General features: G+C 46.2%; 1 protein-coding gene across 3 annotated transcripts in view; it reads right to left on the bottom strand.

Moving 5' to 3' along the window:
- Positions 1-24,432, bottom strand: part of LOC145343741 (metallophosphoesterase MPPED2) — a 176,427-nt gene that overhangs the window by 142,322 nt on the left and 9,673 nt on the right. For all 3 annotated transcript variants that reach the window (XM_080190009.1, XM_080190010.1, XM_080190011.1), the window contains exon 3: positions 5,222-5,403. In XM_080190009.1, coding sequence (XP_080046135.1) covers positions 5,222-5,403 — 182 coding nt within the window. The remainder of the gene's footprint in view (positions 1-5,221; positions 5,404-24,432) is intronic.

Genomic DNA, 24,432 nt, shown 5'->3' with positions numbered 1-24,432 from the left:
ATTCCTTCTTGAAACCATACAACGTTTTGGTCTGCAATGCTTTCTGTGGTAGTGAATTCTACACATTCACCACTCTTTGGGTAAAGAAATTTCTCCACAACTCAGTCCTAAAAGGTTTAACCCTTATCCTCAATTTATGACCCCTAGTTTTGGAATCCATGTGACAATAATAAATCAAATCAACTCAAACTGCAGTACTGAAGAGGTGCTGCAGTGTTGGAGGCACCTCAGCTCCCGTTTTCCCCTCAAAGGTGGGTGTAAAAGATCCCGTGGCATTATTTAAAGTGGAGTTTTCCTTGGTGCCATGATCAATCAACCAACAATGCAAAACAGATCATCTGCTCATTATCCCATTGCTCCCATTTGGGAGCTTGCTGTGCACAAATTGATTGTTGCATTTCTATGTTACAACTGGGGCAACACTTCAGTGACTGTAAAACATTTTGGGATGTCCAGAGATAGTACTATTTTTTAAAAGACATGCATCTTTTAAACATTGTTGAAACAACAAATAGACAGAGACAGAGACCCCATTGTTCAAACACGACAGTTGAAACAAGAAAAGGTCGTGAATGAAGCCCAGTCCTTTATGCAAACCAGCCTCCCATCCATGACTCCATCAATACTTCCTGCTGCCTTGGAAAAGCAGCCAGCATAATCAGGGACCTCACGTATCTCAGACATACCCTCTCTCACCTTCTTCCACCAGGAAAAAGAAACAGAAGTCTGAGATAAAGATGCTGATAAAGAATTGAAGCTGACATGGCCTTCCCCTCACTGATCAAAATTCTGCTGATTGATAATTTGAGTGAAGGGAAGGCTAATAATTACATTCAAGAAGTCTCACAACACCAGGTTAAAGTCCAACAGATTTATTTGGAACCATGAGCTTTCGGGGCGCTGCTCCTTCCTCAGGAGAGTGGAGAGTTGGATGGGGGTCTCCATTCACCTGATGAAGGAGCAGCGCTCCGAAAGCTCGTGATTCTAAACAAACATGTTGGACTTTAGCCTGGTGTCGTGAGACTTCTTACTGTCCCCACCCCAGTCCAATGTCATCATCTCGATATCATAATAAGTAAATGAAGAAAGCAGCCATGGCTTCTCATGAAAGATCTTCTATTATATGGTGTTAAACCATCCACATATTTCATATAACCTGCCACAGGCTTCTGGATATTACTGCAGCAGTGACAGAATTCCATTGTTCTTTAAGGAGAACAAATGGATGTCACCACTTAAAAAGTAATAGCCGTGTTAGCAAACACCACATTATACAGCATAAACATTCACTGATACATTCCTACTGTCTCACTAACAGTGTAAAAAGGTGCTCCCAGGTATTGAATGTGTGATAAAAGTCTCCAATCGGTCGTAGGAAAGGACAATTGAAAAACACTCACCAAATTGACAATTTGTCCATTTGTTTACTGGGATGGGGAGGGAGGGGACAGGAGGCAATGGGTGCGGCCCACTGTACAACATTAAAGGGGTTTACTGATGGTCTTGCTTTGGTTAAATCGAGAACTATGACGTTTCCAACAAAAAACATTGGGTGGATTTTCCTGGCCGTTTCCCTCCAGTGGGGTCTCCCAGTCTCGTTAATGGCAACCCCCCGGTTCCCTGGCGGTGAAAGATCCCACCAGCGATGGCTGATGGCCACTGCCACAAAACACTTCATGGAAGGGTGCAAAACTACCACCCCCCACAACTGTGTTAAAAAAAATTGAAGGTGATGGGGGCAATGTTAAGGATTATTTCCTCTTCAGTGCCAGGGTGTAATGCACCTGATGGGTGGAGAGCTTTAGAAAGGTGCATGGGGTGTGACACAGGAATACGCTTTGCTCGCTGCTCAGTTTGTCAACAGTTCTAGCCTTTATAGGAAGGGGTATAGAGTATAAGAGCTGTCGTCTAATGCTTCAGTTGCACAGAATGTTGGTTAGACCGCATTTGGAGTACTGCGTCCAGTTCTGGTCACCTTACTACCAGAAGGATGTGGAGACCCTGGAGAGAGTGCAGAGGAGGTTTACCAGGATGCTGCCTGGTATGTAAGGACTGGGTTATGAGGAAAAATTGGAAAAGCTGGGGCTCTTCTCCTTAGAAAGACGGAGATTAAGGGGGGATCTGATAGAGGTGTATAAAATAATGAAGGGAATAGATAGAGTCAACAGTGGCAGGCTTTTCCCTAGAATGGGGACAACTATTACGAGAGGTCATGATCTAAGGGTGAGGGGGGAGAAGCATAATTTGGATACTAGAGGAAGGTTTTTCACACAGAGGGTCGTGGGGGTATGGAACACGCTACCAAGTAAGGTGGTGGAGGCAGGCACATTGGACTTAAGGTTTACTTAGATAGACACATGAGCGAAACAAGGATGGAGGGTTATATAAGATGGTTTTAAAAAGGATCAGAGCCTCGGGACGATACTGGAAATGTAATAATACATGTTAATGTTTATGTCCCTTTTAATCCACAGGTGTCAGTCCACCTTGTTGTCAAACGAGGGGCATGCACACGGTGGGTCGTGCGTGGGCTGCTCTTGGAGGTTTCGAGAGTGACCTAGTACTTCGTGTCAATGTATGTGCTTAAACCTGGACCAGCAGACGGGCACAACAACAGCTCAGTGACTATCACTGCTAGCTGTGCAGATACATGGATTTGGGCCAATGTCTGTGGGAGTTTGCGCATTCTCCCTGTGGTTGCGTGGGTTTCTTCCGGGTGCTCCGGTTTCCTCCCACACCCCAAAGATGTGCTCTTAGGCTGACTGGTGTACCAAGTTGACCCTACACTATTCTCCCCTGAATCTGGCTACAATAGGGGTACCATTCGCATACACACGGGGCAAGGTAGGTGTAGGAAAATGCTTTGTTGAAATGACGGCGCGGGCTCGTTGGGCCGAAGGGCCTGTTTCCCGTGCCAGGTTGTTCTTTGTTCTTTGTTCCCAAGTTCTGGAGAGAAATTGAGCCCTGATGTGTCTGGTGTATCCTTAACCCACGAGGAGTCAAAAAGCTGGAAAGAACTCCAATCCTGCAATGTTTCGGCAGCTTTAATGGAATAAAACATCCCAAGAAGCTTCACAAGAGTGATCGTCAAGGAAAAATACCACCCTAAAAATACTACCATAGACAGCTGTTCGTAAAAAAATTCCTGTTTATTTATAGATCTATATGCATCTCTGTATTTTACACAAAATCTGTTCTTTAATCATGTGATGCTGCATCCCACGATGTGGAGTTGCTGGCATTGGACTGGGGTAGGCAAAGTAAATAGTCTCACATCACCAGGTTAAAGTCCAAAAAGGTTTCTTTGGTAGTACGAGCTTTGGAAGCATTGCCCCTTGACTCACCTGATGAAGGGACAATGCTCCAAAAGCTCGTGCTACCAAATAAACCTGTTGGACTTTAACCTGGTATTGTTAGACTACTTGCTGCATCTCAGTTACAGCACAAATTAAATGAATACCAGGTGCCCCTGATATTAACCTTTTACTCTCCATCTCTGCCTCCCACCCCCTCCCCCCCTCCCAATCTTAATCCCATCCTCCTATGTCTCCCCCTACTTTTTATCCTAACAATATACATCCTCCTGCACCAATGTCTCTCCAATCGCCAAAACCTATCTCAGCCTTGAATATACTCAAAGGCTCAACACAGAATCATACAGTGCAGAAGGAGGCCATTCGGCCCATTGAGGCTGCACCGACAACAATCCCAACGCGGCCCTATCCCCATAACCCCACATATTTACCCTGCTAATCTATGCATCCCAGGGCAATGGCGGTTCCCCGACCTCCACTTCCACGACACCAGGCTGTGCACGAGCCTCCTGCTCTGCCAGGGTTAGTTGAGGACCTTAATTTCCACCTAAGAGCCTCAATAGTTATAAAGGCAGGCCGGCAACCCAGTGCCTCCCCACACGCCCCACCACGTCTCTACCCACCTCCCCCATTACATTTTAGATTGAATGAAACAGGTGAGCAGCTGCAGAAAAGGTCACCTGCCAAATCCTATGAGCTCCCCCTCCTGCACCCCCTCTCCCCACCCCACCCTAGTCCCAGGACAACCATTTTCAGGCACTCCCCTCCCTCCAACACAGGAGTATAAAATGCAGCATGCAACATCAGAGCTGGATATTCAGAAGAGATGTTAAGAAACATTTCGCAACACAAGTCCCACAGTCTAAAGATATGCAGGTTAGGCTGACTGGCCATGCTAAAAAAAAATTGCCCTTAGTGTCCCGAGATGCATAAATTAGAGAGATTAGAGGGTAAATTTGTAGGGATATGGGGGTAGTGCCTGGGTGGGATTGTGGTCGGTGCAGACTCGATGGGTCAAATGGCCTCTTTCTGTACTGTAGACATTTTACGTCTAAGTTCTATTCTAAGTTCTACAAAGGAGATCCTTCAAAAGGCAGTAGATGGTAGCTTTATCAATAATTTTAAATCAATAGATGTTTACAAACCAAGGATATTAAGGGATATGAAGCCAAGGCAGGAGGATGGAGTAAAACAGAGATCAGTCACGATCTCTACGAATGATCGCACAGCCTCGAGGGGCCAAGTGGCCCCACTCCCGTTCCCACATACTCATTCGGATTCCAAGGGGACGTTTGGGAAAGGAGAGGTGCTGTTGCTGTGGGCTTTGCAATGGCTTTTAATCCAGCAATGCAGTAGCAATGAAACTCCCCCAGTCCACAATAGGCAATAGCAAGCGGGTAACTGCAAAGCATTCAACTGGTGGAGAATGCGCCTTTTGACCCATGGGGAAGGAGCGTCTACTTTACATTAAACACTGGAAAGGGTTAAGTGGCAGGAGATCACATTTCTCTGCTTACATCTGACATCTAACCTGCTCAAAGGGGACATTCATTTCCTTCTATTACCTGCTAATTATTAGTGGTTTGAGACAGGCTGGTGGTGGGTAATAAACCTTTGAAGAACTGACCCCAGTATGAGGCACTTCAGATGTTCCATTATGTCCCTGTTCCCTCTCAGCTTCTCCCAAGAATTAGTGACTGTAAGGTAATTTTTAGGTTGGGGGTAGGGAGTGCTTTGGTGATGCAAGGGGAAAAGAAAAAATATTGGTCATTTGAATCTCACATTCTTGCTGTAGCAACCTGCAGACATCAGGTACTTTGATTTAATTACCAAAATTGTGAATGGCATTCATACAACAGAGGTTAATTAGGGTCACAAAGAGCGATTAAAAAAAAATGGACTCTTACCTAACCAATCGTTGAACTTCTTAACCTCCGTGGGGAGTCCCAGCTCCGTAAAATCACCCGTGTGAAGCAGAATATCCCCATACGGCATCTGAATGCCATCTGTTCGGGAGTGTGTGTCTGAGACGCAGACAAATCGTGTGTGGCCCGCTGGTTTCGGAGTGTCATATGGGACAGGGTCAACCCTGAGAGCATGCACAATAAGATAAAGAGACAAAATCGTGGCATTAACAAGACATTAATATATCTGCGGCTTCCTCATTAGTGACCAGTCCAGACAGAAACGCAGACCAGTTAGCATTAATTAACCTTCAAATTGCAAAAGTGTTCCACTGATAACTTGCGCGCACACACACACGCACATGGGTCACTTGGGGAGTGGGGAATTAAAACATGGGCTGCGTTAGGAGCCATGTCCTTTTTTTTCATAAATTAAATTGCAATTACAAATGATTTACAATACCTCATTAAAAATTACGCCCTAATTAAAGTCACTTCAGAAACTGCGCCCAACGCTGTTCTACAATTAATTTAACATTTTTCAGACAAGGAGAAATCAATTCCATTTTTTTTACAGCAGGAAAAGGTTTCTCAGCTGATGACAGCACTTGTGTGTGCGTGTGTTTTTTTTATATAAAGAACATACATGATTTATTAACCCATTAAACGCCACAGGAGTACGATAAGTATAGAAAATGAGGTAATATTTCAAACTTATTCAGAGAAGACTCAAGAGTAATGGAGATTTTTTTAATTGCAAGAATATAAAAAGCAAGAAAGCATCACAACATAAGACCATTTGGCCCATCTTAATTCATCCTATCTTCTGTCATTCCAACTCTAAGGCTACTTTTCCTCTTCAACTTACCCGGAAACCCATTCCACATGTGGGTCACTCCTTGCGTCAAATAACTTGTCATCATCAGTACCAATATTGTTTTTCTCGAGTGTGACCCTCTGTCAAACCACTGTGGTTTAGTTGGAAGTACTGTTTCAGATCTATCGATTCTCTACCCTTTACCATCGTCCACAACCCAGCAGTATTAACTTAAGACTATCTTCCTATAAGACTGAGAAATTGGAGGCTACCTTCTGTCAGCTGTGGCTCAGTATTTGACTTGATTTATTATCACATGTATTAGAATACAATGAAAAATATTGTTTCTTGTGCGCTATACAAAGTATACCATTCATAGAGAAGGAAAGGGGAGAGTGCAGAATGTAGTGTTACAGTCATAGCTAGGGTGTAGAGAAAGATCAACTTAACACAAGGTAGGTCCATTCAGAAGTCTGATGGCAGCAGCGAAGAAGCTGTTCTTGAGTCGGTTGGTACGTGACGTCAGACTTTTGTATGTTTTTCCCGATGGAAAAAGGGGGAAGAGAATATGTCCGGGGTGCATGGCTGCCTGCCGAGGCAGCGGGAAGTGTAGACAGAGTCAACGGAAGGGGGGGCTGGTTTGTGTGATGGAGTAGGTATACCTTTCACTACTGTTGTGAGTTTAATACCCCCCCCCCCCCACCGTCCCCAAACAAGCTTGAGGACAAAATCCAGGTTGATGCTCTGGGCACAGTACTGAGGACAGCTGCACTGTTGGAGGTGCCACCTTTTGTAACAGACGTGAAACCTAGGTGCTGTTCGCCATCGTACCATTCAACAAGAGAGGTGGAGTGTATTCCCTGGTGCCAGTGAAAATATTTATCCCTCAATCAAAACAAATTATCTGGTCATTGTCAAATTGCGGTTTGCGGAATTAACGGTTGCATTTCCAGCATGACAACAGTGATTAACAAACTAAGCTGCGGAATGTTTTGAGATGTCCTGTGGCCATGAAGAAGAAGATTATGTCAGTACAAGGCATTTCTGTTACTCCTCACAGATAGGACCTCTGAACGCATGGTTCAGCCTCTTCTGTGCACTAAACCAGAATGCCTCCCCTGTGATTTGGTGAGCAGGCCCCGGTCAAGGTACCTGAAGTGAGCTCCACTTGCTATTTTCCAGTAGCAGGCTGCATAATGCAGCAAAAGCATCAAACAATATCCCAGTTAAATCGCCAACAATGGCAAAATGTTTAAGTTTTATTTATTACTGCCATAAGTAGGCTTGCATTAACACCGCAATGAAGTTACTGTGAAAATCTCCTAGTTGTCACACTTGGAGAACTTAGCATCTAACCAACACATCTTTGGAATGTGGGATGAAACCGGAGCACCCAGAGGAAACCCACACAGACACAGGGAGAATGTGCAAACTCTGCACAGTGACCCAGGCTGGGAATGAAATCCGGGTCCCTGGCGCTGTGAGGCAGCAGCGCTAATCACCACTGTGCTGCCCTGGTCAAGGTTCTCCTCATGCAATTCTCAAGATGCTGCCATCAATATGCCACCTTCTGTGAAAGAAAATGCACAGTTTGAATGATGGAATTGGCTTGCTACTGTCTGACGACTAAAGGATCAAATGGGTAGAGCCATTATAATTCCAAATTAACACCTATGGTTCCCATCCCTGATGAAATTTGGAAGCAGTTGTAGTTTTGACAGATAAATCCATTTTTCTTTCACTATACTGCCTGATTTTGCATCTGATTTACTCTAACAGTGTCAATGTAAATTGGTACTCATGTTGTTTGGTGCAATCCCTTCCCCCAGAGACATGAACATAACATCTAGGCTATATTCCAGTGTAGCACTGAGAGAGTGCAGCACTGTCGTGGGTGCCACGTTTCAGATGAGAGCTGGAGTTTCCCTCTCGGGTGGATGTAAAGCATCCAATGGTACAATTGTGAAGCAGATTTTCCCAGCATCCATGGTTGAATCCCCCAATCATAAAAACAGACAACCCAGCAATGACCTCCAAGCCTCTGGAAAAGGGCCTTCACGCTGTGGTGTTCAATTCAGAGTGCTGCACAGTAAGCCATAGATGAGACATCTAGCAGAGCTAGCAGCACGGTGGCACAATGGATAGCACTGCAGCCTCGCAGCACCAGAGACCCAAGTTCGATTCCCGGCTTGGCTTTGTGTGGAGTGTGCACATTCTCCACGTGTCTGTGTGGGTTTCCTCCCACAGTCTGAAAGATGTGCGGGTTAGGTGGATTGGCCATGCTAAATTGCACCTTAGTGTCAGGGGAACTAGCTAGGGTAAATGCATGAGGTTATGAGGATAGGACCTGGGTGGGTCTGTGCAGACTTGATGGACTGAATGGCCTCCCTCTGCGCTGTAGGATTCTATGATTCTAACTAGTTATATATTGTTAATAAACCCACAGAAACTGCACAAGTTTGATGGTCTGTACCCATCCTTTATGTTCATCCATCATTTCACATTTCAGCAAAGAAAAAATTGCCTGAATCAAAATAAAAGCCTGAAATTCAAGACGGTTTTTTAACCAAAAGAAGAGTTATGCAACAAGGCTTCAGATTTTATAAAATGATCAAAAGCAGGAGGATAGCAGAGGTCAGCTGCTCCTGGGAGTTCCATCCGCAGTTTTTATAAATTTAAGATGAACTCGAGACCAAAGCCTTCATGCTGAGAGATTCTCTGAAGCAGCATTCTCAATCTTATTCCGAGCCAAGAATTAATTCTGCACCAAGACCCATTACGCATACCGTCCGACAGCACATCCGCTTGGATGTTGAAGGAACTATTCAGAGCCCAGAAGGTATGGAACACCTCAAAGTTTCTCTGGGTTTCCCACTTCCTTCAGTTCTAGTCAGATAACTGGGTCAACATCTACGCTACAACAGGAGAGGCATGAAACCTGAACGGTTAAAAGAAATACTCGAAGTGTGTTGGCATCCTGGCTTGGATCACTGTCTGTGTGGAGTTTGCACATTCTCCCCGTGTCTGCATGGGTTTCCTATGGGTGCTCCGGTTTCCTCTCACAGTCCAAAGGTGTGCATGTTAGGTGGATTGGCCATGCTAAATTGGCCCTAGTGTCAGGGGGACTAGTTAGGGTAAATACATGAGGTTGTGGGGATAGGGCCTGGCTGGGTCTGTGGTTGGTGCAGACTCGATGGGCCAAATGGCCTCCTTCTGCATTGTAGATTGTTGGTAAGGCTGGCATTTAATGCCCACTCTCGCGATACCCCCTGAGAGGATGGCGGTGGGTCACCTTCTTCAGCCACTGCAGTTTAGGTGGGTGGATATACTCCCAAGGCACTGTAACGTAGGGAGGTCCAAGAAGAAGAAGAAATGGCCAACATAGCTTTCTAAGTTGGCACTGTGGATAACTTGGAGGCAATGGTGAGACATCACACTGCGCCTCTGGATGGCAAGAATACAGGTTGGCACCTGGGTTTCAGTGAAATCCTGATCTCAGCTCATTTGCCAGGGTTGAGGTGACAAACAGATATCAAATTCTCTTGCGTGATAGAGGTGAAGAGCAAGGAAAGTCTGGCTGGTAAACCAAGAGGCCAAGAATTGGACTGCACTGTGATGCCACACAATGCAGATGGTATTTAAAAAGGGAGATATTTGGGATGCAAAGAATCAACTCGTCGTCTTATAAATGGGCTGCACAGTGCTGTCTCACAGTCCCTGGGACCCGGGTTCAATTCCGGCCTTGGGTGACTGTCAGTGTGCAGTTTGCACATTCTCCCCACGACTGCGTAGCTTTCCTCTGGGTGCTCCGATTTCCACCCCCGGTCCAAAGATGTGTGGGTTAGGTTGATTGGCCATGCAAAATTGTTCCTTAGAGTCCTAAGATATGTGGGTTAGGGGGAATTAGTGGGTTTACAGGGTAAGCCTGGGTATGATTTGTTGCAGACTCAACAGGCCAAATGACCTCCTTTTGCACGGCGGGGATCCCAAGAAGTTAAATGATAGATTCAAGCTCCAAATTTCATCCATTCTCAGAGGATTCCTATCAAGGATGTGAAGGAATTGCCAACACCCAGGGGGATATCAGACCTGGGACAATTAGGAATTCATAATCACCAACTGCAAGACGGTGGATATAGCAAAGCAAGCAAGGCCAACTGCCAGTGGGGCAGAGACAGCAGCAACATGCATCTATACAGTGCTTTAACACACTAAAATGTCCTCAGGCACTTCACTGGAGAGATATTTTGGCCCTGGAGGGAGTGCAGAGGAGGTTTACTAGGCTGATACCGGAGTTGAAGGGATTGAGCTATGAGGAGAGGCTGAATAAACTAGGCTTGTACTCATTAGAGTTTAGAAGACTGAGGGGAGATCTCATTGAGACATATAAGATGATGAATGGGATGGATAGGATAGAGGTGGAGAGACTCTTCCCGCTCAAAAAAAACAGTAGGACTAGGGGGCACAGCCTCAAGATAAAGGGGAGGCGGTTTAGAACGGAGTTGAGGAGGAACTTCTTCACTCAAAGGGTGGTGAATCTCTGGAATTCTCTGCCCGTTGAAGTGGTGGAGGCTGCCTCGCTAAATATTTTTAAGAAGCGGGTTGATGGGTTCTTGATAAGAGAGGGGATTAAGGGTTATGGGGAGAGGGCGGGAAAGTGGAACTGAGCCACAACAGATCAGCCATGATCTTATTGAATGGCGGGGCAGGCTCGAAGGGCTAGATGGCCTACTCCTGCTCCTATTTCTTATGTTCTTATGTTCTTATCGGCTCATTACCACATTGTTTATGGGAACTTACTCCATGCAGTTTGGCTGCCATGTTTCCAGCAGTGACTGTGCTTCAGAAGTTTCTTATTTTGCCGTGAAGCTCTTCAGGATGGCCTGAGACTGTGTAAAAATGCACCTCTTTCCTCTAATATTTTGCAGAATCCCATCCTCTCCCCGTTCTGTGGGCACCCAAGATGTGCCACATCCTGACTGGGGTGCCCACTGGGAATCATCTGTCCTGCAAGGTCAAGTTTACAGGCCACTGGGCATGTAAAGAGATTTAGTGGGAGAAACATGTTGGTCAATGAAGTGTCACTGTGGTGACTTCACAGGGCCCAAGGTTTCTGAATCCAATTCTTCAGCTGCACTTCCCAATGGCCAGTGGCCTGTAAACTTGACCTTGCAGGTCAGTTCATTCCCAGTGGGCACCCCAGTCAGGACTTGGCACACCTTTGGTGCCCACAGAATGGGGACAGGATGGGATTCTGTAAAAGAGAAAAGAGGTGCATTTTTACACAGTCTCAGGCCATCCCAAAGAGCTTCACAGCAAAATAAGAAACTTCTAAAGCATAGTCACTGCTAGGAAACACGGCAGCCAAATCACACGGAGTAAGTTCCCATAAACAAAGTGGTAATGAGCCGATAATCTACTTTTAGTGCCATTGGCTGAGGGATAAAGACTTAGAGTATCCATCGACACTGCTCATTGTAAACTGTAAACAAAGTCTAAAGATGGCCATGATAGTAGGGAGAGTGTCCCATCAAAATAGTGGCCCTGGTACCTTTCTCATCCACCTGAGGGGGGAGGCTGGGCCTTGGCTTAATATCTCATCTGAAAGACCACTTTTGATAGCCAGGTACTTGGGCCTGGAAACAGCATTCTGAGCTTGGAAATCACACAGCACACAGGGGGACATCAGACCTGGGACAATTAGGAATTCATGGTCTCCAACTGCAATGTAGCAAAGCAAGCAAGGCCAACTGCCAGTGGGGCAGAGACAGCAGCAACATGCATCTATACAGTGCTTTAACATACTAAAATGTCCTCAGGCACTTCACTGGAGAGTTACCAAACAAGATTTGACACTGAGTCACGTATTGAGGCATTATTCGGATGATCAAAGGCTTTGCAAAAGCGGTCACTTTTAAGGAGTGTCTTAAAGCACACAAAGATGGCACGGTGGCACACTGGTTAGCACAGCTGCCTCACAGCACCAGGGATCCAGGTTCAATTCCAGCCTCGGGTGACTCTCTGTATGGAATCTGCATGTTCTCTCCATGTCTGTGTGGGTTTCCTCTGGGTGCTCCAGTTTCCTCCCACAGTCTGAAAGATTAGGTGGATTGGCCCTGGTAAATTGCCCCTTGGTATTCAAAGATGTGTAGGTTTGGAGGATTAGTGGGATAATACATGGGATGAGGATAGGGCCTGGCTCAGCTGCTCTGATGGAGAGTTGGTACAGACACGATGGGCTGAATGGCCACCTACTGCGCTGTTGGGGTTCCACGATTCTATAAGCGATAAAGAGAGGCTGAACGGTTTGGGGAAGAATTTCCAGAACTTGGTACTGAGGCAACTGAGACTTGGCCACTAATGATGGAGAGATTATAATCAGGAATGCTCAAGAGGCCAGAAACAGATACTCTACCGCCTGCTAAAAACAGAAGGGCCTCCAGCTTTGAAAACCTTAATTGGGTACCCAGGAAAATACCCCCAATCCCTGGACAGAAATCCACCCCTGGTCTTCAGTGGTACTCAAACCCACCAGTTCCAGTGCTCGCTTAAATCCCCAAGACCTTTCTTAAGTACACTCAAAAGTACCTTTCCCCCAAGATTTGGGCAATAAAATTATCAAAGGCAATCTGAAGGCTGGCAGCCCATGGAATTTCATTCTTATCAGTTTAAAATTAAATCAGCAACTAAGGAGAAAAAGATAAGATTAATATCAAGGCTTGTTGATGATTCCGAATTAATTGCTGAGATTGCCCGTGGGCCTCATTACATTAGCACAACAGAAGTAGGCTGTTCAGCCCATCAAGCCTTTTCCAGCATCTGATTAAATCATGGCTGATCTGAGAAACCTCTTGCTGTGCAGGTCAGGGAGTCCAGGACAAGGGGAAATAACCTTAAAATGAGAGCTGGGCCATTCAAGTGATGTTGGAAAGTATTTCTGAAAACAAAAGATAGTGAAAATCTGGAACTCCGAAACTCTGGAACGAAAAGTTGTTTAGGGTTGGGGATCGATTGAAAGTTTCCAAACTTAAATTCATGGAATGGGGTTAGGCACGGTTATTAGGGGTTAAGGCACCGAGACAGATAAATTAACTTAAGGTGCAGATCAACCGCAATCAGGAGGAACGGTCAAAGAGCCTCGAAGGGCTGAATAGCCTCCTCCTGATCCTAGATTACCAACAAAAAGGCTATTGATCCCATTCTCGAAAATGTTAATCAATTGCTAGCATCCCAGTCTGCTAGGACTCAAGTTCCTATTTTCACTAAGTACCTTTCACATGAAGCTGTATTTCCTGAGTTCACTGCTGGGAGGTAAAATGGAAGAATCATAAAATCCTGTAGTGTAGAAGGAGGCCATTCAGCCCATGAGGTCTATACCCACCACAATCGCACCCACGCCCTATCCCCATAACCTCATGCATTTACTCTGACTCTAAGGGGTAATTTAGCATGGCCAAGCCACCTAACCCGCACATCTTTGGAGTGTGGGAAGAAACCGGAGCACCCAGAGGAAACCCACGCAGACACAGGGAGACTGTGCAAACGCCGCACAGACAGTGACCCAAGCCGAGAATTGAACTCCAGTCCTGCCACTGTGAGGCAGCAGTGCTAACCACTGTGCCACCGTGTCATCCCAACGTGAAGCCATATTTTCTGAGTTCAGTGCTGGGAGGTAAAACGAAAGGAATTTTCAAAATGCTTTTCTGGCAGGCCTGGCTCCCTTTCAAATTGGAAATTCACCCCCGACACCATCATTGAAAAGCAAACGGTGTACGTTGAAACAACAGACATAGAACAGTCTCCCAAAAAAAATGCAGGAACGTTGAACTGAAAGTAGATAGTTTCAGTCACAGCGTTGCTTGACCTTTTCCACAACTTGTGCATAGAATCTACTCTTCTTAACTCAGCCTGCTGAGATCACTTTTCACACCCTTCCTACATTAGATTAGCTATCTCAAAACAGACCAGGGAACAAATATGGGGGCTTTTGGGGTATTAGACTAAAGAGGTCTTACCACAAATATATGGGACATTGGTGAGATCACAGCTGGAATAGTGTGTGCAGGTTAAGTCTCCTTACCCAATGAAGTAGCTACCCGAGGTTTGAACCAGTTTCCTCGTAGTATTAGGCTAGGCAGCTGCACTGTTAGTCTAGTGACATTACCACTACACCACCAACACAAGAAACTAAAGAAGGTTGTGAACATAGCCAGTCTATCATACAAATCAGCCTCCTATCCGTTGACTCTGTCTCCTCTTCCTACTGCCTCAGAAAAGCAGCCAGCATTATCAAGAACCCTACGCACAAACAAGGATTTACAATTCTGCTTTCTGGGTTGAGAAGACTATCTTGTGAGGAGAGATTGAGCTGATTAAGCCTATCATCCCTGGAGGTTAGAAGAAGGAGAAGTGGTCTAATTGAAATATAAAACCATTATGCAGCTTGACAGACTAGATGTTGAGAAAATGTTTCTCCTGTTGAGTTGTCTAGAGCACAGGAAAGGCCAGCCATTTAGAATTGAGATGAGGAGAAATCCCTTCACTCAAAGGGTTATGAATTGTTGGAACACTCTACCCCCAAGAGTGCGAATGTTCAATTATTCAACACATTGAGTCATTGAGGTTGACTGACTTTTGACTACTCAGAATTAAGTGATATGGGAATAGTGCTCAAAGGTATGGCCAGGATAGTCATGGGGAGATTTGATTTGATTTATTATTGTCATATGTATTGGGATAGAGTGAAAAGTATTGTTCATGCACGCTATACAGATAAAGAATACCATTTATAGAGTACATAGGGGAGAAGGAAAGGAGAGGGTGCAGAATGCAGCATTACAGTCATAGCCAGGGTGCAGAGAAAGAGCAACTTAATATAAGACAAGTCCATTCAAACGTCTGATGGCAGCAGGGGAGAAGCTATTCTCGAGTTGGTTGGTCAGAATTTTGTAGCCTTTTCCCGACAGAAGAAGGTGGAAGTGAGAATGTCTGGGGTGCATGGGGTCCTTGATTAAGCTGGCTGCTTTTTCTAGGCAGCGAGGAGTGCAGACAGAGTCAATGGATGGGAGGCTGGTTTCCGTAATGGGCTGGGCTACATTCACAACCCTTCTTAGTTTCTTGAGATTGTGGCGCAGTGATAACGTTGCCATACTAATGATCCAGCAACCAGGCTAATACTCTTGGGACAGGGGTTCAAATACTACTACAGCAGCTGGTGGAATTTAAAATTCAATTAATAAATCTGGAAAATCAAACTAGTCTGAATAACGATGACCATGACAAATACATCTGCTTCACTAATGTCCTTTAGGGAAGGAAATATGCCATCCTTACCCTTTTTGGCCTCTGTGCAGCGTGGTTGGCTCTTAACTGCCACTGTCTGGCAAGCCACTTGATTGAAGGGAAACGAGAGATGGGTAACTTGCCTGTGATACCCACATCCCAGGAAAGTAAAAGAGCAAGGGAATTCTTCAAAGTGCCAAAACAATTTCAGGATTTAATTATTTCGGGAGAACATAACTTTGAAAAAAATTCACCAAAAAGATTCTAGCACTTCATTAGACAGCAACCGTTCCAGTACAGCTGGTATAGATATCAGTCACAGAACTTTCTTTATCAAAAGGCTGTAATTATTGCAATTTTGAACAAAAGTATGTATGTGTTATGGGTACCTTTAAGTACATCTTCTTAATAACTAAATGCAATACGTTATATATATATGGAATTGGTTACACATTTACAATAAACCAAACTCAAACTCCAAGGATAGAGAAACAAATCTCAATTCATTCCACTCTTTCCCCTCATCAAGAAAGTTCAAAAATTCTCAACTGCAACCAATCAGAAACTTCCCTGCTGTGAACCTCAATGACTCTATAAAACCCTCTTTTCAAAACCACTGCTGAAATGGGAGGCAATCAAATTCATTTTGGATCCTCTGGAGTGTTTTTTTTTCCTCAGATGTCTTTTTTAACGGGAGCTTTGAGGAGACTTCACGTGGGCTGTTATGGAGCAAGGCCACATCCTGTCAAATTTGTGTCCTTTATGGAGCACAATATATCACTGTACAGAAAAGACTCTCAGGAACAAGTAGCAGGCTGGTGGAGTCAGCAAAGAACTCAATACTAGGTGGCACGGTGGCTCAGTGGTTAGCACTGCTGCCTCACATGCTCTGGCGACCTGGGTTCGATTCCTGGCGTGGGTCACTGTCTGTGTGGAGTTCGCATATTCTCCCCACGTCTGTGCGAGTTTTCTTCGGGTGGTCTGGTTTCTTCCCACCGTCCAAAGATGTGTAGGTTAGGTGTATTGGCCATGCTAAATTGCCCCTTAGTGTTATGGGATTCAAAGATTAACAGAGTGTGAGCTACAGGGATAGGGTGGGATTGTTGTCAGTGTAGACTCGATGGGCTGAATGACTTCTTTTTGCACTGTAGGGTTTCTACGACAAGTTGATGCCCTGCAGTTGTCCACTGCCAAACCTCCCTTGGTTTTAATAACACAGCGGCAACTTAAGGCAAATGGAGGCTCGCTCTCCTGCGCATCTTCACACCCATACTTTTTATTACCCTTTGGGGAACAGTGGGGGAAAGTGGTAGGAGGATTTCTTAACTGACTTATCAGCCCACTGGACCGCACTGACTGTGGCCAACAAGTCCTGGCGTTGGACTCGAACCCAGAACTTCTGTTCCAGTAGTAGGGGCTCTACCACTGCAGCACACACCTCCACACAGCTGGGCTTCGATTGGGAACAGTCTCAAAGAGCTCCCTCAAACTGGGAGGTGAAGGCACGGGGGGGGGGCATAAAACTAATTCGTTAAGGCATGTCTGATTAACAGAATTCTCACATTTCCAATCTTGTTGGGTCAACTATAAAATCAACAGATCAAAAGTTGACATTCATAGAATCCCTACAGTGCAGAAGGAGGCCATTTGGCCCATTGAGCCTGCGCTGACAACAATCCCACCCAGGTCCTATCCTCACCTATTTATCTTGCTAATCCCCCTGATATTAAGAGGCAATTTATCATGGCCAATCAACCTAACCTGCACATCTTTGGAGTGTGAGAGGAAACACACACAGACAGAGAGAGCGTACAAACTCCACACAGACAGTCACCCGAGGCCAGTACTGAACCCAGCTCACAGGCCCTACAAGGCAGCAGTGCTAATCACTGTGCTACCATGTTGCCCTGAACTCCTTTTTGTGACAAAGTCTCTCGATTGGTTTTACTGAATTCCACTGAAGGATTTGTTTATCTTTCAACTCTATTCCAGGCGTAGCTCAATGGGTAGCCTCTGAATCAGAAACTGAGTGCATTCAAGTCCTGCTCCGACGTTGGAGCCCAGAAATCTGCGCCGACACTCTCAGTGCAGTACTGAGGGGGCGCTGTCTTGTCAGATCTGCCACCATTTTGTTAAACCAAGACCCCCATCTGCCCTCTCAGGTGAATTTTGAGAAAGAGCAGGGGGATAGCTTCCCTTTTGCTTATCCCTCAGCCAACATCACAAACAGGCTCTTAGATCATAGAATCCCATTTGCAGAAGATGGCCATTCGGCCCATCAAGTCTGCACCGACCACAATGCCACCCAGGCCCTATCCCCATAACCCCACGCACTTACAATAGCTGGCCCCCTGGACACTAAGGGGCAATTTTAGCAATGGCCAATCCACCTCACCCGCACGTCTTTGGAGTGTGGTAGGAAACCGGAGCACCCGGAGGAAACCCACGCAGACAGGGGGAAAATGTGCAAACTCCACACAAACAGTGACCCAAGCTGGGAATCAAACCCAGGACTCTGGTGCCGTGAGGCAACAGGGCTAACCACTGTGTCACCGTGCCGCCTGTGTCGAGTTATTATCACGATGCTGTTTGTAGAAGGTTGTTGAGAATAAGTTGACCGTCATGTTACAACGAGATCATGCTGCAAAAGTACCACATTGGTTTAAAAACACTTTGGGATATTGTAAGCTCTGAACAGTGCAATACAAATGCAAGTTCTTTTTGTCTTTCCAAAGACAGGTGGGACGATTGGAAGCACAGAGAAAGAAAGAGATAACAAAACTCAGCAAGTCCTGATCAATATCCTCCCCCACCCCGCCAACCAACTAAAGAAATAACTGGTCCTTCACTTTAGTGTTGTTTGAGGAGGATGGTGACATAGGTTAACTGTGGAGTTTACCTACATAGCAAACAGTTGCTGCCAAAATGAGTTCCTTTAAGACAAATATGGCAATGCAACACCAGGAAATTAAGTGTAAGGGTATGAATAAAAGCAAATTTCTGCAGGTGCTGGAATCTGAAACCAAAAGAGAAAATGCTGGAAAATCTCAGCTGAACTGGCAGTGTCGGTAAGGAGAAAAAAGAGCTGATGTTTCGGGTCTCACCTTGTCCTGCCTACACCTCTCTGCCTCACCTTGTCCTGCCTACACCTCTCTGCCTCACCTTGTCCTGCCTACACCTCTCTGCCTCACCTTGTCCTGCCTACACCTCTCTGCCTTACCTTGTCCTGCCTACACCTCTCTGCCTTACCTTGTCCTGCCTACACCTCTCTGCCTCACCTTGTCCTGCCTACACCTCTCTGCCTCACCTTGTCCTGCCTACACCTCTCTGCCTCACCTTGTCCTGCCTACACCTCTCTGCCTTACCTTGTCCTGCCTACACCTCTCTGCCTTACCTTGTCCTGCCTACACCTCTCTGCCTCACCTTGTCCTGCCTACACCTCTCTGCCTCACCTTGTCCTGCCTACACCTGCCTCACCTTGTCCTGCCTACACCTCTCTGCCTCACCTTGTCCTGCCTACACCTCTCTGCCTCCCCTTGTCCTGCCTACACCCACTGCCTCGCTTTCTCTCCTTCTTCCTTAAAATCTAGCTTTTTCACTGTGCTTTTTGGCTATCTGCTCTAAAATCATCTTCTGTGGCTCAGTGTCAGGTTTGGTTTCGTGGCATTCTTCTGAATTGCCTTGTGATACTTTATAACAGGAAAGGTGCTATGCAAATGCAGTTTCTTGTCTGAAAATTGGCTGCTGTGTCTCCCTGCTTGATAGTGTTGACTGACTTTCAGAAGCGACTCATAGGCTGGCATTTTCCAGTCCCGTCCTATCCTAGTCTGGTTAAGTTAGGGCATCATGATTGTCGCAGGCTTGGGGGGTCACCTGGACTCGACACGCCAGCTGTTTTCTCTCCTTATAGATGCTGCCAGGCCTGCTGAGATTTTCCAGCATTTTCTCTGCAGGGACACAAATTTCACCCTTGGTTCCAAATACTTGAAAACAGAAGAGCTTCCACAGTACCTTTTCAAGGTGGCAAAAAAGTGAAATTGTTGTTAAGTAAACACACCCGTACGTCATCATAGCTGTTCAGTTTATCAGAGAATGATACTGATTAGGTTATCCGACTAGACTATCTTAAGCTTTGTTAAATCGGGCCACAGTGAAAATCTTGTTACAATAATTACAGCATTCAAACACTGAAACAAGGTACTCTCACAACACACAGGCTTTCTGCACTAGGCAGAGTTTGTGTGAGCTATTCAGAATGAAAACAGTGAGAGGTACTGAAATAACACCATGCAAGGTAACTGCGCTGCGAAGGCAGTTAATTATCACAATGCTGAATAAAAAGGAGCCTGTATTCTCCCAACAGCTACCACATTAAGGGCTAAACCATAAAAGCTTCAAGCGTCCATCTCAACTGCACATTGGCTGATTGCAGTTGGGGAAAGAATATTGGTGAATAACCAGATACGGGTGAAGAATTTCCTTGGCGAGTGGACCGTTTGGGACTTGAACAGTTGTAGGGCCTAACTGAGGGAAAGAAATCATTAGTCAGCCATCACCTTCACAGACAAGGTTGGAATTTTCTAATCCTTTAAGCTTGCAGCATCTTCCAGTCCCACCGATGTTATACAAACATAGAATCTCTACAGTACGGAAGAAGGCTATTCAAGCCTGCACCAACAACAATCCCACCTTATCCCCATAACCCCACATACTTACACTACCAATCTCCCTCCAAAACTAGGGCCAATTTAGCATGGCCAATCAACCTAGCACGCACATCTTTAGACTGTGGGAGGAAACCAGAGCACCCGGAGGAAACCCATGCAGTCACGAGGAGAATGTGCAAACTCCACACAGACAGTGACCCAGGATTCGAACCCGGGTCCTTGGCGCTGTGAGGCAACAGTGCTAACCACTGTGCCACCGTGCCACCCTGTGCCACCATGTGAATGGCGATTTCAAAGGCTCACCCACCCTACTGCGGGGAGAACCTATTTGGTGGGGATGGGAAGGGCATAAAAGAACAAAGAGAGCAAAGAAAAGTACAGCAAAGAAACAGGCCCTTTAGTCCTCCAAGTCTGTGACGATCATGATGCCCTAACTTAACTAAACTAGGACAGGACGGGACTGGAAAATGCCAGCCTATGAGTTCTGAAAGTCAGTTAACACTATCAAGCAGGGAGACATAGCAGCCAATTTTCAGACAAGAAACTGCATTTGCATAGCACCTTTCCTGTCATAAAATATCACAAGGCAATTTAGAAGCGTGTCACAAAACCAAATCTGGCACTGAGCCACAGAAGATGATTTTAGAGCAGATAGCCAAAAAGCACTGTGAAAAAGCTAGATTTTAAGGAAGAAGGAGAGAAAGTGAGGCAGAGAGGTGTAGGCAGGACAAGGTGAGGCAGAGGGGTGTAGGCAGGACAAGGTGAGGCAGAGAGGTGTAGGCAGGACAAGGCGAGGCAGAGGGGTGTAGGCAGGACAAGGTGAGGCAGAGAGGTGTAGGCAGGACAAGGCGAGGCAGAGGGGTGTAGGCAGGACAAGGTGAGGCAGAGAGGTGTAGGCAGGACAAGGTGAGGCAGAGAGGTGTAGGCAGGACAAGGTGAGGCAGAGAGGTGTAGGCAGGACAAGGCGAGGCAGAGAGGTGTAGGCAGGACAAGGCGAGGCAGAGAGGTGTAGGCAGGACAAGGTGAGGCAGAGAGGTGTAGGCAGGACAAGGTGAGGCAGAGAGGTGTAGGCAGGACAAGGCGAGGCAGAGGGGTGTAGGCAGGACAAGGTGAGGCAGAGAGGTGTAGGCAGGACAAGGTGAGGCAGAGAGGTGTAGGCAGGACAAGGTGAGGCAGAGAGGTGTAGGCAGGACAAGGCGAGGCAGAGAGGTGTAGGCAGGACAAGGCGAGGCAGAGAGGTGTAGGCAGGACAAGGTGAGGCAGAGAGGTGTAGGCAGGACAAGGTGAGGCAGAGAGGTGTAGGCAGGACAAGGGGAGGCAGAGAGGTGTAGGCAGGACAAGGTGAGGCAGAGAGGTGTAGGCAGGACAAGGTGAGGCAGAGAGGTGTAGGCAGGACAAGGTGAGGCAGAGAGGTGTAGGCAGGACAAGGCGAGGCAGAGGGGTGTAGGCAGGACAAGGTGAGGCAGAGAGGTGTAGGCAGGACAAGGTGAGGCAGAGAGGTGTAGGCAGGACAAGGTGAGGCAGAGAGGTGTAGGCAGGACAAGGCGAGGCAGAGGGGTGTAGGCAGGACAAGGTGAGGCAGAGAGGTGTAGGCAGGACAAGGCGAGGCAGAGAGGTGTAGGCAGGACAAGGTGAGGCAGAGAGGTGTAGGCAGGACAAGGTGAGGCAGAGAGGTGTAGGCAGGACAAGGTGAGGCAGAGAGGTGTAGGCAGGACAAGGTGAGGCAGAGAGGTGTAGGCAGGACAAGGTGAGGCAGAGGGGTGTAGGCAGGACAAGGTGAGGCAGAGGGGTGTAGGCAGGACAAGGCGAGGCAGAGAGGTGTAGGCAGGACAAGGTGAGGCAGAGGGGTGTAGGCAGGACAAGGTGAGGCAGAGGGGTGTAGGCAGGACAAGGTGAGGCAGAGAGGTGAAGGCAGGGGGAATTGCACATATAAAAGCCTGCTAGATTGAGTCTTCAAATCAGCTGCAAGTTTTAAATGTACATACGCTGGGTAGATCTTCCATATCTGCACCTAGGCACATACACACAAGAGGAAAATTGGGATCAGGGGAAATCACACATCAAGGGTAGAGTCTGTCTGATTTTCCTCTCTGCACTGTGCCGAGGTGAACCTTTATCCCCAAGAATAAATATCAAATAAATTCAAAGATTGAATTCATCAACAGTGCTTATTTAAGATTCCTCATTCAGCTCGCTCATGATTCACACTCTATTCCTGATTTGATCGTGCGCTGACATTGCATTTTTAATCCTTCATCACACAGGCTTTCACACCAAGGTCCACAGCCCTAAGAGACTCATATATGAACCGAACATATCGGGCTTTTCAACCATGAGGTTAAGTGACTACACAGGAGGATATGGAAAAGAAAAATGTCGATAATTACTTGTGAGCGTAGAACAGGGGTGGAGGAGGGGGGGGAAATCATAGGTTTAAACTCACAAAAGATAGTTAGAATTGATATCAGCAAACAAAGCGGAACCAAGACATTTCCAGAGCTCTCGGCCTTGCTGGCAGTGGGCAGTTAGTTTTCCTTTGGGCAGAGAGTGACTAACACACAGAGTGGGGACTAACTCCCAAATGGGGTACTGCAGGTTAAAAGCCCTGGAACAATGAGATAAAGTAATCAGACACAGATGGGAAATTTCTAAATGGCTAGGCTGCAATGGGCTGAATGGCCTTCCTCTTCTGTAATCATACTGTGATGCAATGGGGTCCTGATTTCTTTCCGCATGTCTTTCATCAATCCTGAATTTTCTTATTGTAAACTGATCAAAATTAAAAAACACATGCTGTTGGCAATTAAAGGGCTGTTTTCTTTTGAGTTAATGGCAATGCCTTTTGATAGTTTGCACTGGGACTCCCTGGGTGGGGTAGGGTGGGGTGAGGTGAAGGCAGGTAAGGATAGGGACAACATTTGAATGGGACATGATACAGAAAAGTTGAAAACCTTTATTGTACAGAACTGGAACGTAATCTGCCTGAAAGTGACTCCCTCCCAGCAAGCTGAACAAAGTTGTCACACCGTCACCTTTATGAAGCAGCAAGTTACATCTCCAGGCTTGATGTGGCGCGAGACCAGGACACTGAACTTTTCATATTAGTCAGGAGGACAAGTACTAAGAAGCACTGAGGTTCACAACAGATTACACCAGTTCATGCCCACTTCATTGCCTCTTTGTATCTTGGACAATAGTTTCCCCTTCTGTGGGCTGTTCCTTTTCATGCAACTACGGGAAGAGCACTGACCCAAGAAACTTAAGACCTCCCATGGCACTCACCTCAGCCTTTCTAAAATCCAAACATTTTACCGGAATGTCATTTAATACTCTTGTCTTCGATCTCACTCTCCTGTCCACAGAAAACAACAGGGCCGATTCACAAAATGGAATATTTTAAGGCAATATTTTGGAGTATTTGAAAGAAGAGTAAGGCAGTTCTCCCCCTGCTGTCCTAGCTAATACCTCTCAACTAACGTGACCAAAGACAAAAGCTGAACTGTTTGTTATCATGCTATTGTTTGTGGGAGTTTACCATTCACAAACCGGCTGCCGCATTTCCCATCTTACAATGGTGACTACACTTCAAAGAATTATACTGTAGACGCAAGGTTCTTTTAGACCTCCTGAGGTCAAGAAAGGCACAGTATAAATGCAAATCCTTCACGTCCACAAGTCCCTCAAAGACAAGGAACACCTGCTTTTTATGGCAATGACAAATGAATGCTAACTAATCGCGTGAATGAAAGAGATGAGGGTCATGGAGAAAAGCATCCTGTTGCTCAGCTTTTAAAAGGGCCATGTGACTAAATTGGTTTGGAGTTTTGTTGAATTTATTCATGCCTTTCACAGTTCCCACAAATAACTACAGTGGGATGGCACGGTAGCACAGTGGTTAACATTGCTTCTTCATGGCAACGGGGACCCGGGTTTGATTCCAGCCTTGGGTCACTGTGTGGAGTTTATACGTTCTCCCTGTGCCTGTGAGGGCTTCCTCCGGGTATTCCGGTTTCCTCCCACAATCCAAAGATGTGCAGGTTAGGCTGGTTGGCCGTGCCAAATTGCCCCGTAGTGTCCCACAGTGTGAAGGTTAGGTGGATTGGCCAAACGAAATTGTCCCTTAGCATCAGGGGGATTAGCAGGGTAAATACATGGGATTATAGGGATGGGCCAGTGTGGGGGTGTTGTTAGTGCAGGGCTGAATGGCCTCCTTCTGTACCGTAGGGATGTTATGAGTTTGGTCTGTGTTATACTTGCAGCATGTTAAAGGCTGTACCATAATTGGAAGGCAAAGTAGATGGCCGCAGTGAGGACTTTGAAGGTTTGACATCACCAGCATTTGCAGAGGGCATCCTTAAGATACTGCTCACACAGAATTGCGGGGATGGCCCCAGCACCAATGTGATGGCTAATTCATGCACAGCACTGACATTAGACTCCTCTACTGG

Source organism: Carcharhinus amblyrhynchos, chromosome 6 (genome assembly GCF_965287045.1).
Source record: "Carcharhinus amblyrhynchos chromosome 6, sCarAmb.v2.hapA, whole genome shotgun sequence".
In the NCBI taxonomy this organism is placed as follows: Eukaryota; Metazoa; Chordata; class Chondrichthyes; order Carcharhiniformes; family Carcharhinidae; genus Carcharhinus; species Carcharhinus amblyrhynchos.
The sequence above is the reverse complement of the archived record's forward strand: the minus strand, read 5'-3'. Positions and strand labels throughout refer to the sequence as shown.